This window comes from Heterocephalus glaber, unplaced genomic scaffold (genome assembly GCF_053883595.1).
Source record: "Heterocephalus glaber isolate CG9 unplaced genomic scaffold, H.glaber_assembly_v1.0 deba00001805, whole genome shotgun sequence".
In the NCBI taxonomy this organism is placed as follows: domain Eukaryota; kingdom Metazoa; phylum Chordata; class Mammalia; order Rodentia; family Bathyergidae; genus Heterocephalus; species Heterocephalus glaber.
The window spans coordinates 2,943,949-2,962,307 of NW_028258480.1; the positions used below are offsets into that span (position 1 = coordinate 2,943,949).

The 18,359-nt window shown below is 39.3% G+C and overlaps 1 protein-coding gene and 1 long non-coding RNA gene across 3 annotated transcripts in view; one reads left to right on the forward strand and one right to left on the reverse strand.

The window, feature by feature from the left end:
* Positions 1–18,359, forward strand: part of LOC147820758 (uncharacterized) — a 135,729-nt gene that overhangs the window by 66,172 nt on the left and 51,198 nt on the right. The window lies entirely within an intron of this gene.
* Positions 1–18,359, reverse strand: part of LOC101712854 (glycine N-acyltransferase-like protein Keg1) — a 42,881-nt gene that overhangs the window by 20,798 nt on the left and 3,724 nt on the right. The window contains exons 3-4 of one of the 2 annotated variants that reach the window (XM_004869737.4): positions 3,460–3,567; positions 1,513–1,639 (exon numbers count right to left, since the gene is read on the reverse strand). In XM_004869737.4, coding sequence (XP_004869794.1) covers positions 1,513–1,639; positions 3,460–3,567 — 235 coding nt within the window. The remainder of the gene's footprint in view (positions 1–1,512; positions 1,640–3,459; positions 3,568–18,359) is intronic. The other variant, XM_004869738.4, reaches the window with a different exon arrangement.

Genomic DNA, 18,359 nt, shown 5'->3' on the forward strand with positions numbered 1-18,359 from the left:
TGTATCAGTCAGATTTCCTGGAAGTGGGACACAATACCTGACACCTTCATCTTGGAGGAGAGGTTCAGTTGGATTCCCGGTTACAGGGAATTCAGCCCATGACTTGGAGGCTCACGGGCAGAAACATCACAGTGGGAAGGTGTGGCTGAGTAACGATGTTTAGGTCAGTGCAGGAAGTGGAGCGGGTATAGCCCCAGAGATGAAGGGCCAGAGGCCATGAGCAGCACCCACATCAGGCCGCCATGTCCCACCCAGGCTCACCAAGAGCTGCGCTTCAGGGAGCCCCTCCTCATTTCTCTGTCCACTAAGGCTGGCACATTCCCATTAACAGGCACCCACATATTTTGTGATCAGTCATCACACAGGTTTTAAGTAATAATGGCTATATTACTCCCACACTAAAAAAATTTCAAATTGAGATCATTCAACAGGACGTAAATATACTATACGACAGTTATGCCTATCAAAGGAGATGAGATACAGATATAAGGACAAAATTTTTTTAACAAATTTTATGCAGATAGTGTTATAGACCTTTGCTATCATGTCCCTAGATTATTACTATTTTGCTAATTTGATTTTCTCTCTTGAACTGATTCTGGGCTCAGACAGGTAAGTGGCCTTGGCCAGTGCAACAATAACAAATGTGATTCAGTCAAAGACTAAAAATGTGCTGCAGCTTGCCTATTTTTCTGTTCCTGAGGACTCTGTGGTTGACATGTCCACTTCACTCCATCACTCCAGTCATAGCTGCAGAAGCAAAGTTACTATCCAGAGCCAGGCTTACGGCCATTACTACCAGCTCACACACAATCCTTCAGCTGGCCTTGTCCACACAGCTGAAGCTTTCCGGGACCAGCAGAAGAGCCATTCAGCTGAGCCTGGTCCAAACTGCTGATTCCCAGAATTGGGAGATGATAATGGAGTGTGGTTTAAATAGCTACTTTGAGATGTTGAAGATCTGATAAAATGAGAATATAGCTATGCATTTCCCAGTCAAAATCTCACTCAATCATCAAGGACTTTATATTTTGGATGCTCTTATTATCATTTTACACATAAGAAAACTTACTCACAGAGAGGTTGTTACTTGGCCTAGATCACACAGTTAATAAGAGGTCCAGCAATTTTAAGTAGTCTGACTCCAGAAAGCTTATTCTTACTGTCTAAAATATTCCTTTGTGAATTGACAGTAATAAAACAGCGGTGATATACGGGGAAAGCTTTTCTCCTCACCAACTTCTCCTTTGCTAGATACAGGGCACACCAGCGAATACATCAGGAGTCCTCAGCTACTAACAAATCAAATTACAGTTCACTATACAACCATACACACAGCTGCCATCTCATTTTCACTATGTAATAGTAGCTGCTGACACTAGGAATGAACGGATAGCCGATTTTATACCTTGGAAGAAAGGCATGTGAGTTTAACATGCTTATTCGAGATGAAAATCAAACCCACCAACATACACAGAGCTCAGCATGTGGGACACACTCCAGGCCTCTTACTTTGAATCTGCAAGTGCTGTTTCCAGTTGATGATTGCTGGGGAACCAAGGAATTCCTGGCTTTGCTCAGGATCCTTGGAGTAGATGAGGTAAGTGTTGGTGTAGTGATCGAGGTCATCAGTCATTTCCTGTTTGAGCAAAGAGGAATCAACCACAGTGTCTGCAATTGGTGATCGCTGCTCTGGTATTCAGTATTCTGTTCTATTTTGCAGGTTAAATTAGTATTTTCTGTTGCTTTTTCCCCTTTCTTAGGAATTACTTGCATTGTATGGTTTAGTCCAGGCCCCATATTCAGTTAAAGGTGAAAAAATTCTTGAACATAACCCTTGCTACCTCAGAGAATGATTTGGAATTTCAAAATAATCCAATTAAAATCATTTTTGATACCTCCAGGAATCTGAAGTGAAAGACTCAAAATAACAATTGAAGAGCAAAATAATGAGTCAAAAGAGTAAGACTGGCACTGGACTATGAGTATGTCCTATAGGGGTTACAGAATTAGAATATCACCTATGGAAGGTGGAAGTTAACAGAAAGTTAATGAACTAGAACTTTCTTTAGAAAAAAGGGCTTAGCATTTTTAAATGAACTACAGTAACATCAAACATACACATATATATGTATATTCAAATACATCTAGCAAGTATGTTAAACATAGATTGAGATTATTTCAATATGAAGGAACAAATAAGCAAAAAATTACCTACTACCTCTTAGCATCAGAGAGGTTTCTTTCCTTCAATATCAAGAAAATTTAAAAATACACTTTCTCCTCAGCAATGATGCTAAGTATCAAAATAGCAATTTTCTTATCTTGCCACATTAAAAACTCCTATTTTTAACATCCAGTTTTAACTAAATTTCTACTAAGAAGCAAATCTGATCTTTTACTGGAAATACCCACCACACAGAGCTGGTCTTCCCTGATTTACTAACTCCACTGTAGACGGTTTGTTACAGTGCAGTCAGATCAATGTCTCAGTGAGAGTGCTCTAGTATAACAGTCAACATTATGTCAAGGCCAGTGTTCTTCAAGACCAGAAGTACTTTTTTCCTTCAGACTGATAGTTGGAAATGGAACTTGGATCTGATTTGTTACAATACAGAAGTGCAGCCTAGATCACGGTCTTTCAATGTTTCTAGCAAAAGATCAGACTCTGTCATTAGCATGATCTTAAATTGGCAAAACATTCCAACTGTTGGCTCTAATTCCCATGATCTGCATGTAAGAAATAACAAAGTTTGTTTTTCAGCATCAGCAGATGCTGGTTGGGGGACTATCTTGTGAACAAAGTAAAATACTGTATAAGTATGAAAGTGTTCAACACATACTTTAACTTTCTGTGGTATTTTTATGGTTTAGACCTAATATGTCCCCCAAAAGTCTCCACTTTTGGAAAAAGATAGGATCATGGGAGTGCTATGATTATCACTGATGAGTGCAAGGCTGAATCTGATGTTAGGAAGTTGGGCCTGGCTGGAAGCGTGGGCCACTGGGGGCTGACCTAGAAGGGTGTATTCTTGTCTCTGATTCTTTCTTTCTATCTCTGCTTCCTGCCTGCTAAGAGTTGGGGAGCTTCCTTCCCCTGTGACCTTCCACCATGCTGTTTCTGCCTTGGAGGCAGGCAACTGTTGGCTGAATCCTCTGAAAATGAGAGCTAAAATAAACCTGGCTTCCTTTAAGTTGTCAGTGTATGGTGCTGTGTCCTAAAGACAAGAAGATGTATCTTTTCTGCATTTCTGTTCCTGCCTCTTCTACACAGTGATATAATGAATCTGTGGATTACTCTAGATTCTTTTCCAGGCTGACCTTCTGGAAGACAGGGACTTGTTGGCACTACTATGAGTCATTTCTGTTTCCCTGAGTTAAACTGTGTTGCCTCACACAAGGCAGTAACACAACATACACAAACACTGTGGCATATTCATTCTACAGCTGGCAACTTACCTGCTCCTGAGGATGAACAATTATGGTGTTAAAATCTGGCCATGAGTCCACCACGGCCTTAAGCTTGAATGGGTTTCCCTGGTTCATGTGGAAGACAGTCCCATAAACCTACAACATTTCAATAAAGTCAGAAGACATCTCCTTATAAAAAGATCTTGGGATGTCTCTTATTCAACCAGAATAGAGCAATTTTTGATATGAAAGCATATAATTGTTTGACTCAAAAGTGGCAGGTAAACATTCATGTCAAGTCACTTTTAGGTTCTGTTTCTTTACTCTTATTAAAATGTCTTTTAAAAATAGGAAGACCGAGACCACTGCAGACAGGCAGGTCTGCGCATGCCCTACCAAGGTCGGGAGTCGCGTGGAACATGCCGAATCAGCCCGCGCCCTGGCAACAATCCACTGGACACCCCCCCCACCCCCGATCCTCTGTACAGCCACCTGGTTCCACACTACAAAGATGCAGAGGATACTGGACCACCAGACCATGGTACTGAGTCCTGCCACTCCCAGCTCAGAGGTAGGGGCTTCTGAGCCACCGTCCCACTGCTCCTGGTTGAGAGGAAGGGGTTTCCTGGCCACCATCCATCCCGCTGCTCCCAGACCAGAGGAAAGGGTTTTTGGGCCACCATCCCTACCGCTGCTCCCGGCCCCTGTCCCACCTCACCCAGCTCAGAGGAGGTAATCCATGCAGGTGCCAACAGCACCACCACCACCCCCCAGTTGAAATGAGAAAACACATAAATAAGTCTCAAAAGCAGACTTCCAGATCACCTACAGCAACCCCAAAGGGAAATGAGATGGAACACTCTGATACTCAACCACCTGGACCCACTGAACTGGCAACAAAAGGGGATCTGGAAAAAATGAAATCAGAAATAATTTCTCAGATAACAGGAGAAATTGTGCCCCTAGTGCAAGACATGATTAATAAATCTAGAGAGGAGCTCAGGAACATGATGGAATCCCAACATAAGAAACAAATGGAATCCATAAAACAGATGCAAATTGATTTCCAGGAGATTAAAAAGTCCATTGAAAGTCTACACAGCAGAATGAGCCAATGTGAGGACAGAATTTCAGCTATAGAAGATAAGATTGCAATTAGTGACCAGGAAAAGAAAAATTGCTTCAAAATTATAAGGGAACATGAGAAATCAATCCAGCAGCTGCTAGATGATGCAAAGAAGAATAACATAAGACTGATTGGACTCAATGAAGAAACAGGAGAGGGTGGAGATGACATAAAAAACCTCTTCACAGAAATAATGGCAGAAAACTTCCCAAGCAGGGGAAAAGAGCTTGACATACAGATAAGTGAGGCATATAGGACTCCACATAGCCTTGATCAAAAAAAAAAATCTACACATAGGCATATAATTGTTAAGATTCCAGAAGCACAACAAAAGAACAAAGTTCTCCAAGCAGTCAGAGAAAAGAAACAAATCACATACAAAGGAAAGCCCATCAGAATCACAGCAGACTTCTCAACACAAACCATCAAGGCAAGAAGAGCTTGGAGTGACATATTCCAAGCCCTGAAAGAAAACATCCTCCAACCCAGATTGATGTACCCTGCAAAATGATCTTTCAAAATGGATGCAGAAATAAGATACTTTCATGACAAAGAGCACCTTAGGAACTTCGTGAATATCAAACCAGCACTCCAAAGAATTTTACACAATGTCCTAGAAACAGACATTGAGGATCACAACCCCAGGAAGCAAAGCAGAATGAACCCGTCTGGCATGACAAGAAATTAAATGTAAAGGGGGAGAACCCAACAAAAAGAAAAAGTCATGGCAATGACAAGTCAATACGTTTCAGTTATAACCATCAACGTTAATGGTCTCAATTCACCAATCAAAAGAAATAGACTGGCAGAATGGGTCAAGAAGCAAAATCCAACAATATGCTGCATACAAGAAACACACTTCATTCAAAAGGAAGCTCATAGACTGAAAGTTAAAGGGTGGAAAACAATACTCCATGCAATGGGAACCCGAAAAAAAGCAAGAGTAGCTATCCTCTTTGCAGATCAAGTAGATTTCAAACCAACACTGATTAAGAGAGATGAAGAAGGACACTACATCCTTGTAAAGGGAACAATCCAAGAGGAAGAGATGATAATCATAACTATCTATGCACCAAACACTAGTGCACCCAACTATATAAAACAAATACTAACAGACATGAAAAGTCATATATGCACTAATACATTTGTACTGGGGGACCTCAAAACCCCACCATCACAAATAGATAGATCAATTAGACAAAAAATAAGTAATGAAATACTAGAACTCAATCGAACTCTTGAACAAATAAACTTAACAGATGTTTACAGAGTCTTCCACCCCACAAAATCAGAATACACATTCTTCTCAGCTGCACATGGGTCATTCCCCAAAATAGACCACATACTCACACATAGAACATGTTTAAGTAAGTGCAAAGGAATTGAAGTTATCCCCTGTATATTATCAGATCATAGTGCGATGAAATTGGAGATCCACAGCAAAAGAAACTCAAAAAATTTCATAAACGTGGAAATTGAACAACACACTTCTGAATAACCAGTGAGTCACAGAGGAAATGAAAGAAGAAATCAGACAGTTCATTCAATTAAATGACAATGACAATACAGCATATTGGAATCTATGGGATACAATGAAAGCAGTCTTATGAGGGAAATTCATAGCAGTGAATATGCATATTAGGAAAACAGAATGAGCCCAATTAAACAACTTGATGCTGCACCTCAAGCTTCTAGAAAAAGAAGAGCAGGACGAACCCAAAGCTCTTACAAGGGAGGATATTATAAAGATCAGAGGAGAAATCAATGCAATGGAGACTAAGAGAACGATACAAAAATCAATGAAGCCAGGAGTTGGTTCTTCGAAAGAATCAACAAAATTGACAAACCCTTAGCCAACCTTATCAGAAAAAGGAAAGAAAAGGCCCAAATCCATGCAATTAGGAATGAAAAGGGCAGAAATCCAGAAGATCATCAATACCTACTTCCAGAACCTATATGCCAATAAGATGGACAACACAGAAGAAATGGACAGATTCCTAGATACATATGAATTACCAAAGTTGAACAAAGAAGACCTAAAAATTCTGAACAACCCAATATCAACCAATGAAATTGAAAATGTAATTAAAAACTTATCAACTACAAAAAGCCTGGGCCCTGATGGCTTGACTGCTGAATTCTACAAGACACTTAGAGAGGAACTGCTGCCACTATTGTTTAAACTCTTCAATGAAATTGAAAGGGAAGCAATACTCCCAAATTCATTCCTGCAAGCAAGCATCACCTTGATCCCCAAAGCAGAGAAAGACCCAACCAAAAAGGAGAACTATAGGCCAATTTCACTAATGAACATAGATGCAAAAATCCTTAATAAGATAATGGCAAACAGAATGCAGAAGATCATCAAGAAGATCATACACCCTGATCAAGTGGGATTCATCCCAGGGATGCAGGAATGGTTCAATATGTGCAAATCAATCAATGTAATACACTATATCAATAGAGCCAAGGACAAAAACCATATGATTATCTCCATAGACGTAGAAAAAGCATTTGACAAAATCCAACATGCATTTATGATAAAAACCCTACAAAAAGTTGGAATAGATGGTCTCTACCTCAAAATAATAGAAGCCATCTATGACAAACCAACAGCCAATATCATACTAAATGGTCAAAAACTGAAATCCTTCACACTAAAATCAGGAACAAGACAAGGATGTCCACTATCACTACTCTTGTTCAATATAGCTCTGGAAACATTAGTCATGGCAATTAGACAAGAGAAAGAAATAAAAGGAATAAAGATAGGAAATGAAGAAATCAATTTGTCATAATTTGCAGATGACATGATACTCTATATAGAAGACCCCAAGAACTCCACCAAAAGCCTTCTAGACTTAATAACCAAATTCAGTCAAGTAGCTGGATACAAGGTCAACACACAAAAATCAATAGCTTTCCTCTACACCAATGACAGACTCACTGAGAGAGAAATAGGGCAAATAATTCCTTTCACAATAGCATCCAAAAAACTGAAATACCTAAGAAACATCCTAACAAAATAAATCAAAGAACTCTTCTCTGAAAACTATGGCACTCTGAAAAGAGAGATTGAAGATGATATCAGAAAATGGACAGACATCCCCTGCTCCTGGGTAGGAAGGATTAATATAGGGAAAATGACCTTACTTCCAAAACTGCCATATAGATTTAATGCAATTCCAATTGATATCCCAGCAGCATACTTCATGGGCCTTGACAACACAATCCAAAAATTCATTTGGAACAAGAAGAGACCCAGAATAGCAAATACAATTCTAGGTAACAGAGACATGGCAGGGGGTATCACAAACCCCAACCTGCAATTCTACTACAAAGCTACTGTGATAAAAACAGCATGGTACTGGCAAAGAAACAGACCTGAGGACCAGTGGAACAGATTAGAAGATGCAGAAACAATGCCAGACACACTCAGCCATCTCGTCTTCCATAAAGGAGCCAAACACCCTCACTGGAAGAAAGATAGCCTCTTTAATAAATGGTGCTGAAACCCGGAAGGAAGCTCTCCCACCACCATCCCAAGCTCCTAGGGAAGAGAAGCTGAGCCGGTTCCAGCACCTGGAAGGAAACTCCCCTGCTGCCATCCCAAGCTCCTAGGGCAGAGAAGGTGAGCCGCATGGGTGCCAGAAGCACCCCCTTCCCCGTGGAAATGAGAAGACACATAAACAAGCCTCAAAAACATACTTCTGGATCACCTACAGCAACCTCAAAGGGAAACGAGATGGAACACTCTGATACTCAACCACCTGGACTCTCTGAACTGGCAACAAAAGAGGATCTGGGAAAAATGAAATTAGAAATAACAACTCAGATAACAGCAAAGATTTTGCTCATGGTGCAAGACATGATTAATAAATCTAGAGAGGACACAGATAAAGAAATAGAGGATCTGAGGAATATGATGGAATCTCAAGATAGGAAACAAATGGAATCCATAAAACAGATACAAACAGATTTCCAAGAGATTAAACACTCCATTGAAAGTCTGTGCAGCAGAATGAACCAATGTGAGAACAGAATTTCAGATATAGAAGATAAGATTGCAATTAGTGAGGAGGAAAAGAAAAATTGCTTTGAAATTGTAAGGGAACACGAGAAATCCATCTAGCAGCTGCTAAAAGATGCAAAGAAGAATAACATAAGCCTGATTGGAGCCAATGAAGAAAGAGGAGAGAGTGCAGATGACCTAAAAAAACTGTTCACAGAAGTGATGGCAGCAAACTTCCCAAGGAGGGGCAAAGAACTTGACATACAGGTAAGGGAGGCATATAGGACTCCAGCTAGCCTTAATCAAAAAAAATCTACACATAGGCATATAATAGTTAGGATTCCAGAAATCCAACAGAAGAACAAAATTCTCCAAGCAGTGAGAGAAAAGAAACAAAGCACATACAAAGGAAAGCCCATCAGAATCACAGCAGACTTCTCAATGCAAACCCTTAAAGCAAGAAGAGCTTGGAGTGATGTATTTCAAGCCCTAAAGGAAAACAGCCTCCAACCCAGATTGATGTACCCTGCAAAACTATCTTTCAAAATGGATGGAGAAATAAGATACTTTGATGATAAAGAGCACCTCAGAAACTTCATGAATACCAAACTGGCACTCCAAAAACTTTTAGACATTACTCTAGGAAATGACAATGAGGATCACAACCCCAGGAAACCCAGCAGAATGAATCCTTTGGGCGTGACAAATTAAACGTGAAGGGCGAGAATCCAACAAAAAGAAAAAGGCCTGACAAGGCTTTTAAAATTTTTGACTTCATCTCCCTAATGAGTGTAAAATTCAATCTTATTATTGTACTGATTAGTATTTTTCTGATTCTAGAGTTGCACACCATTCCTTGTGCTATACTGGCTATTTATCATCTTCTTATATCTACATTTTAATTGGGTTGTCTATTAATGAGCTCTAAGAATTCTTTATATATTCTGCTCATAGGTTATATGCATTGTAAATATGGTCTGTTTAAGGACTACTTTTCATTTTAATGATGCCATTTAAAGTTCTAAATTTTGATGGAATCTCATTTATCAACTTTTTTCTTTTATACATCATGTTTTTTGTATCCTAGGTAGTTCTTGCCTACCCTGAATTCATAAATATTTTCCCTTATAATTTCTTCTTAAAGTTTTATACTTTTAGGCTTTCTTATTTAGGGTCATAGATCCCTTCAAGGTATTTTCATGTATGGAAAAAAGGGTTGTGGTTAATATTTTATATATGGATACCAGGTGTTCTAGTGCCGTTTGCTGAAGACACTATCTCTTCCTTGGCTCTTGAATCGAGTTTATATTCTATAAAATGCTAATGTTAAATAATCTTTCAAAACTCAGTGGACCATATATGTGTGGTCCTATTTCTAGATTCTCTGTTTTATTCAAATGATCTATATGTCTTTTCTTACACCAACACTGCCTTGCTTACTGTAGCTTTAGAAGAAGTCTTAAAATTGGGTGCTAAACATCTTCCAACATGGGTTTTGTTTTTGTTTTTGGCTTTTCTGGGTCCTTTGTACTCCTACATAACTTTAAATTTCAATATCCAGTTCTTCATTTATAGCAACTATGCACAGACCTGAATTTTTATATATAACTTGTGTTTTTTAATCCTGCTAAATTCAAGTACAAGTTCTAGGGGCTCCTAGAGATTTCTTAGTATTTTCTCTGTAGATGATCATGTCATCTACATATAAAGATTTTGCTTCTGCTGTGCCAATCCTATCCTAGTTGTGTCATTTTATTGCCAGACTATTTTGGTGGAGATTAGGTTTCAAAGTTTAATGGACAGATAAAGAGTAAGCATATCTGCCCTTGTTCCCCACCTTAAGGAGAAAGCATTATATCTTCTCCATTCATACAAGGCGTTCTTGCTGGAAGTATGGAGTGCATGTCTTTAATCTGTTGAGAAGTTTCTGTTCTACTTCTAGTCTCCTGATAGCTTTTACCATGAACAGCTGTGGAATTTGGTCCAATACTTTTTCTCCAACTAGTGACAGGATCATATGGCTTTTGCCTTTCCTCTGTTAAAATGATGACTTTTGGGGGTGGATCTTCCAATGCTGAACCAACACTGCCATCCCTATAACAAAACCACTTTCTTCATCCTGCCAGATCTGACTTCTAATATTTTGTTTTGTTAAACAAATTTCTATCTATGTTCATACGTTTTTCTTCTATTATCTTTATCCAATTTTAGGATTAGCACAATGTTGAGTTCCTAAAGTGAGGGGAGAAGTATTCCTTCTTTTTTCTGCTTTAATTGTTTGATATAGTTTATCAGTTAAAATGTTGATGAGCCTGCTGTTGTCATATAGGTAGGTTTTCAAGCTAGGAATACACTTTCTTTAATAGGTGCTATTCAAATTTTATATTTCCTCCAGAGTTAGTTTCATTAATTTGTCTTATAAGTTACTTCTTAGAAGTTGTCAAATTTATTTCAAAAATGATTTGCTTTCTATATCCTTTTAAATTCTGTAAAATCTGTGGTAATGTCTCCTGGATCTTAATATTGTAATTTTAAAAATGTATAACTGATATTGTGTAACAGGAAGAAAAGGTCTAAAAGAGCAGGGAAATTGGGAGGGGTAGGGGAAGGGAAAAAAGGGAAAGGAAAAAATATGAGAAGGGGAAAAAAATGGAAACAAGGTCTTTGCAAGTAGGGAAGGGTGGAGGGCGTGAAGGGAGGGCAAGGGAAGGGGAAATAAAATAAGAACCAAGAGACTCATGTAATGGTACAAGATCCCAATGATGAATGTAACTGTATTTTATACCTAAAATGTACCAATAAAGTTAATGGGGGAAATAAATAAATAAATAAATAAATAAATAAATAAATAAATAAATGGTGCTGGAAAAATTGGGTTTCAACTTGCCAAAGATTAAAACTAGACCTAAATCTCTTGCCATGCACTAAACTAAAATCAAAATGGATTAAAGATCTAAATATTAAAATAGAAACTCTGAACCAGTTGGAACAGATGTTAGGTAGAACTCTTGAAGACATTGGTGTAGGAAAAGATTTTATGAACAAAACCTCAGTTGCCCATGAATGAGCACAAATAATCAACAGGTGGGATCTCTTCTTACTAAAAAGCTTCTGCACAGCAAGAGAAACCACCAGCAGTGTGAAGAGACAACCTAGGATGTGGGAAAAAAATCTTCACCTGCTTTTCCTCAGACAAAGGTCTACTGTCTCCAATCTATAAAGAACTTAAAAAGATCAGACCTCTCAAATGTAAAGACCCAATCCAACAATGAGCACCTGAAATGAACAGACATTTCTCAGACAAAGAAGTAGAAATAGCAAATAAATACATGAAAAAATGTTCAACATCACTGGTCATTCGAGAAATGCAAATGAAAACAACACTGAGATTCCACCTCACTCCAGAAAGAATGGCTGCTATCATGAAATCAACCAATAACAAATGCTGGAGGGGCTGTGGGGAAAGAGGAACCCTGCTCCATTGCTGCTGGGAGTGTAGACAGGTGCAACCACTGTGGAAATCAGTATGGAGATACCTCAAAGAACTAGGACTGGAAGTCCCATTTGACCCTGCTATTCTACTGCTGGGGATTTTCCCCAAAGAATTAAAAGAATCATACCACAGTGATATATGTGTGCCCATGTTCATAGCAGCACAGTTTGTGATAGGTAAAACTTGGAAACAGCCCAAATGCCCATCAACTGGAGACTGGATAAAGAAAATGTGGTTTTTTAATAAAATGGAGTACTACTCAGCCATAAAAAATGAGAAATTAGAGACATTTATAGCTAAGTGGATGCACATTGAGGCGATACTCTTAAGTGAAATAAATAGAACACACATGTATAAATACCAAATAGTTTCTCTGGTGTGAGAAACTGAAAGTGTAAATAAAGAATAAAATGTATAATAGATAATGTGAAATAGGAAGAAAAGGGGCAAAGGGGAAGGAAGTGGGAGGGCTAGGGGAAAGGATAGAAGGGAATGGGATTAATGTGAGAAAATGGAAAAATAGGACCAAAATCTTTGTAAATAGGGAGGACTGGAGGGGTTGAAGGGAGGGCTGGGCAAGAGTGAAAAATAAGAGCCAAGAGAGATTATGTAAAGGTGCAAATTTCCAATGATGAATGTCATTATATTGTATACCTAAAATATATCAATGATTAGAATGAATAATTGACAATGCAAAATAGGAAGAAAAGGTCCAAAGGGGTAGGGGTAGTGGGAGGGGCAGGGAAAAGGTAAGAAGGGAAAGGAAAAATGCTGAGAAATGGCAATAAAGTCTTTGTAAATAGGGAAGGGTGGAGGGGGTGAAGGGAGGGCTAGGAATGGGGAAAAAATAAGAACCAAGATGCTTTATATAAAGGTACAATTCCCAGTGAGAAATGTAATTGTGTTGTATACCTACAATGTACCAATAAAAGAATTTAACAAAAAAAAATTGTAAGACCAACACAACTCACAGATATCATTAACTCTCTTACTGTAGAATTTAGTAAGATATTTTCACAGATTTCCTTCTATTATGTACACAAAATACATTTTTAAAAGCTAAAACAATTAGGTATATATTTCTTCACTCATTTGAAGTGTTTCTGTATTTATTCATTGAAGAATACTTAGAGTTTGTTATTTCAAAAATCTCAGATTACTCTAATAGTTTGTATGTCAATTGCTATTCCTTATTTAAATAAACTTTTTTTGTTCTTATAGGAAAAGTTATTCAATTTGCTCTCTGATTTATTGGATATTACATAATAAGTTCTAAATCTTATTTACATTTTGTTTTCGGGACTCTCCTTGATGCTTCTTGGGCAGGGGAAGACAAGTATGGATCCTCATTGTTGCAAGTTAGAGATAGCTTGCATTTTTCTCTACACTATCTGTTGGCACTTGAGAGGAACTGGGCTTGCCAGTATTGTGGGGCTAGAGTGCAGGATCCCACTATGTGTACAGTGGAAGCTTGGCATGGAGGGGCAGGGTCCTTGGTACACCCGCATGTACCTTCTCCTGAGTATGAGACATCCGGGTTTGTGTGGCTCCCCCAGTTCTGGGTGTAGTGAGAGTCCTGAGAACTCACTAGGCCACTACTTGAAGGAAAGGCCAAGAGGGAGGTGTCTCCTTTGTAACAGAGCTTCAGAGTCCAGGCTCCCCACTCGGCCTTCATTGGTGGGGCTGCAGCTGCCGAGTTTCTGTGATGCGTCCTTCAAGCATGCAGATGCTGTGCAGAGCTTACTGTCTTACCAGGCTTCTGCTTTCTTGGCCCATTGACTGAGAGGAGTAGGGTTTCCTTGCAGGTTGTATAGCTGTGATGGATGGCATAACTAGTGCTCCAGCTTCAGTAGTGTCTATGGCACGTGTTGCAAGTAAATCTCCGTTGGAACAAATCCCTCTGCCTACTCCAGTTTTGTCTTTCTACATTTCAGAGTCTTCTTACCTTGCATAAACATGCACCTACCCACGCAGCCATGCATGCACATGCGTACGCACATGTCTATAACTTTCTAGTACATGAATGAGTAAAAGTGTATTCTAGTTTCCTTTTCTATTTTTCTCTTATTTTACATCACAGGGCTGCAGCAGGAAGAGCAGCTCACTGAGCTCCTCCACAGAGGCAGCGTGGGCCCTGCATGGACCAGCTAGGATTCCCCAAAGCATTGTTCTAGGCTTCCCAAGGCTTCCTGGTGTTCACAAGGGGGACCCCACATGGGTGGAGACTGGTGAGATTCTCAGGACCTAGTCTTTTTCGTCTGTCTGCTGCTCTGGGCCTAAGAGGAACCCCGCTCCCTGCCTTCTCCTGTTTCTTTTATTTCCTTTCCTATTCAACCACAACACCCCAGTCTTCTCCTCCAAGATGAGAAGCCCCATCCTGCATCTATTGTCTTTGCAATCCATTATGCCCTGCTCTTTAATATACTCTTATAATTTTTATCACAGTCTAAATTTTGAGAAATAGAGATTCACATGCGCCTGCTGTAACATGAGAGAGATCTTGTATACCCTCTGGTTATTTCCTTTGATGGTGACATTTTTTCAAAACTATAGTGTAAAATTACAATGAGAATATTGATACGATAGAATCATGATGTAGAATATTTTCAACAGCATGAGGATCCCTTACATTGTCTCTTTATATTTATTCCCACTGCTTTTCAACTCAAATGTTCCTTAACCATTGGCAACCATTACTGTGTCCTGCATCTCTGTAATATTGCAAAGCAAGAATTTTACATAAATGGAATCATACAGGATGTAAACTTTTAGGAATTTTTTCCTCACTCAATGGTCTTTTCTGGAGATTCACTCATTGTTGAATCAACAGTTGATCCCTTTTACTGCTCAATATTATTCTATAATATGGACATAGCTAAGTTTGCCCCTTTACCTTCTGGAAGTCATCTGAGCTATTTCCAGCTGTAGCTAGTTCATACAAAACTCTTGTATGCATTTATTCAGGCATTTTTGTATCATCTGTGCATATTTTTGTTTGAACATCAGTTTGCATTTTTTCGGGGCGACGTGCTCAGGAAGGTAATTGCTGGTTGTATGACCATTGCACATACAGCTTTGAAAGAAGTTTGCAATTCTTTTCTAATGTGGCTGCCCCACTCCTCACTCCCACCACAGCTCATAGGGGATCCAGTGTCGCTGCAGTATTGCCAGCAATTTGGTCTCAAGCTTCTGCTTTGTTATAAACAGGCAGTGTCCTTGGGGCAATTGAATCAGGTCTATGAATTATATTCTGGTGCCAGCAGTAAGTAGCTGGCTGTATAATTCATTTTCGCTCTGCCTTTGATCCATCCTCTGTAACATCTGGAGAATAGTGATTTCCTTCTCCTAGAGTGTTTTCAGGTCTATATCAATTCATCAGTAAGGCTCAGTGGGTGGTGAAAGGTAACGCTGAGGGCACGGTGAGGTCCTGGGAGTGGCTTGGAGCCCCGCCTACATCCGGAGCTTCTCTCCATGGGTCGGCCAAGCAACCTGAGGCTCCTCGGCTGTGTTCTGTGTTCTGATTCCTATCCACGTAACGGTGAGGTCCCAGGAGCGGCTTGGAGCCCTGCCTTCATCCGGTGCTCTGCTTAGCCGCACGGGCACCTGCAAGGCCCAATTCCATCACCCTTGCCCCGCGCCACCTTACGGCTCTTCTGCTACCTGGTCCCTCACTACAGAGGCACAGGGGATTATACTTCACATAGTTAAATGTGGTAGATTAATAACTACCACAAATTGTCATTTTCTAAGCTGCGCTTGATGCTATGGTGTTGCTGATTGTAACATTTGGCCTAACATGTTGTGATTGATCTAATCACTTTTCCTTTCTGGTATAAGGAAAATAAAATAGCCTCAGAGTCATTAGAGCCTCAAAACCCAAACACAAGCCATATCTGGAAGACACCTTTGAAAAGCAATCATTCCACAAGGGTTTTAAACACAAGCAACAAAGATAACTGCATTACGCAATTTTGAAATATCAACCCAGGAATTAAACCAAGGACAGTACCAAAAACAAAAATGAGAAGACATTTAAGCAAGGCACAAACACAGGCTTCCACACCACAAAAGGGAAATTCTGGGGGAAATGAGGTTGAAAAGTCGGATAATCAACCACCTGGACACCCTGAACAGATAGCACAGGAAGTAACAAAACAGATGAATGAGGCTCTAGAAAAATTCAAAGCAGAAATAATCTCCCAGATAAATACAGAGATGGTGAGTAGAGTGAAAGACATGATTAGAGGCTCTAGAACAGAAACAGACAAGAAAATAGATGAGATAAAAAACATGCTAGAAGCCATGAATGCCCAGCATAAGAAAGAAATGGAAACCATGATCGCCCAACATAAGAAAGAAATGGAATCCATGAAACAGATTAAAACAGATATTCAGGAGATTAAAAACTCCATTGAAAGCACGCAGAGCAGACTAAGAGAATCTGAAGACAGAATATCAGATATAGAAGACAGGATCGCAGTTAAGGACCATGAAAACAGGAGATTTCTTAAAGATAGTAAGGGACCATGAGAAATCAATCCAACAGCTGCTAGATGATGCAGAGAAAAATAACATAAGTCTGATAGGAGTCCACGAAAAAACAGGAGAAAGTACAATTGACATAAAAAAACTGTTTACAGAATAGTAGAAAACTTCCCAGACAGAGGTGGAGAATTGGACACACAGATAAGTGAGGCATATAGAACTCTACCCAGCCACAATCAAGTAATGTAAAAGAATTCAAGTTATCCCCTGTATATTGTCAGACGGTAGTGCAATAAAATCGGAGATCAATAACATGAGAAACTGGAAAACACTCACAAACACATGGAAATTGAATAACACTCTCCTGAACAGCCAATGGGTCACAGAGGAAATTAAAGAAGAAATTAGACAGTTTCTACAAGTAAATGATAATGCCAGTACAACATACAGGAATCTGTGGGACACAACGAAAGCAGTTCTATGTGGGAAATTCATAGCAGTGAATGCCTATATTAGGACAACAGAGAGAACTCAGTTAAATAACCTAATGCAGAACCTCAAGCTCCTAGAAAAATGAATGGCCATACTTGCACAACTACTGTATAGATTTAATGCAATACTGATTGAAATTCCAACAGTGTACTTCACAGAACTAGAGAAAACAATCCAAAAATTCATTTGGAAGCAGAAGAAACCTAGAATAGCGAAAGCAACTCTGGGCAACAGAAACATGGCTGGGGGTATCACAATCCCCAACTTGAAACTGTACTGCAAAACTACTGTGATAAAAACAGCATGGTACTGGCAAAGAAACAGACCCGAGGATCAGTGGAATAGATTAGAAGATGCAGAATCAACTCCAGACATACTCAGCCACCTCATCTTTGACAAAGGAGCCAATCACCCTCATTGGAGAAAAGATAGCCTGTTCAATAAATGGTGTTGGAAAAACTGGATTTCAACCTGCCAAAGATTAAAACTAGACCCATACCTATCACCATGCACTAAATTAAGATCGAAGTGGATTAAAGAGCTAAATATCAAGACAGAAACAGTAAACTTGCTGGAAGATAAGTTAGGTAGAACTCTTGAAGACATTGGTATAGGAAAAGACTTCATGAACAAATCTTCAGTAGCACGGGAACTAGCACAAAGAATCAACAACAGGGATCTCATCTTATTAAAAAGCTTCTGCACTGCAAGAGAAACTACCAACAGAGCTAAGAGACAACCTACAATATGGGAAGAAATTTTTAGCAGCTGTACCTCAGTCAAAGGTCTACTATCTAGAATATATAAAGAATTGAAAAAAATCAGACCCCCCAAATTCAAAGACCCAGTTCAAAAATGGGCATCTGAAATGAACAGACATTTCTCAGAAAAAGAAGTAAAAGCAGCAAACAAGTATATGAAAAAATGTTCAACATCACTGGTCATTGGAGAGATACAGATGAAAACAACACTGAGATTCCACCTCACCCCACAAAGAATGGCTGCTATCGAGAAATCAACTGATAACAAATGCTAGCGGGGGTGCGGAGAGAAAGGAACCCTTCTCCATTGTTGGTGGGAGTGCAGACTGTTGCAACCACTGTGGAAATCTGTATGGAGATACCTCAAAGAACTAGGACTAGAGGTCCCATTTGACCCAGCTATTCCCCTACTGGGTATCTTCCCCAAAGAATTAAAAGAATCATACCACAGTGACATATGTGCACCTATGTTTATAGTGGCACAGTTTGTAATAGCTAAGGTTTGGAAACAGCCCAAGTGCCCATCAACTGGAAACTGGATAAAGAAGATGTGTTTTTTTAATAAAATGGAGTACTACT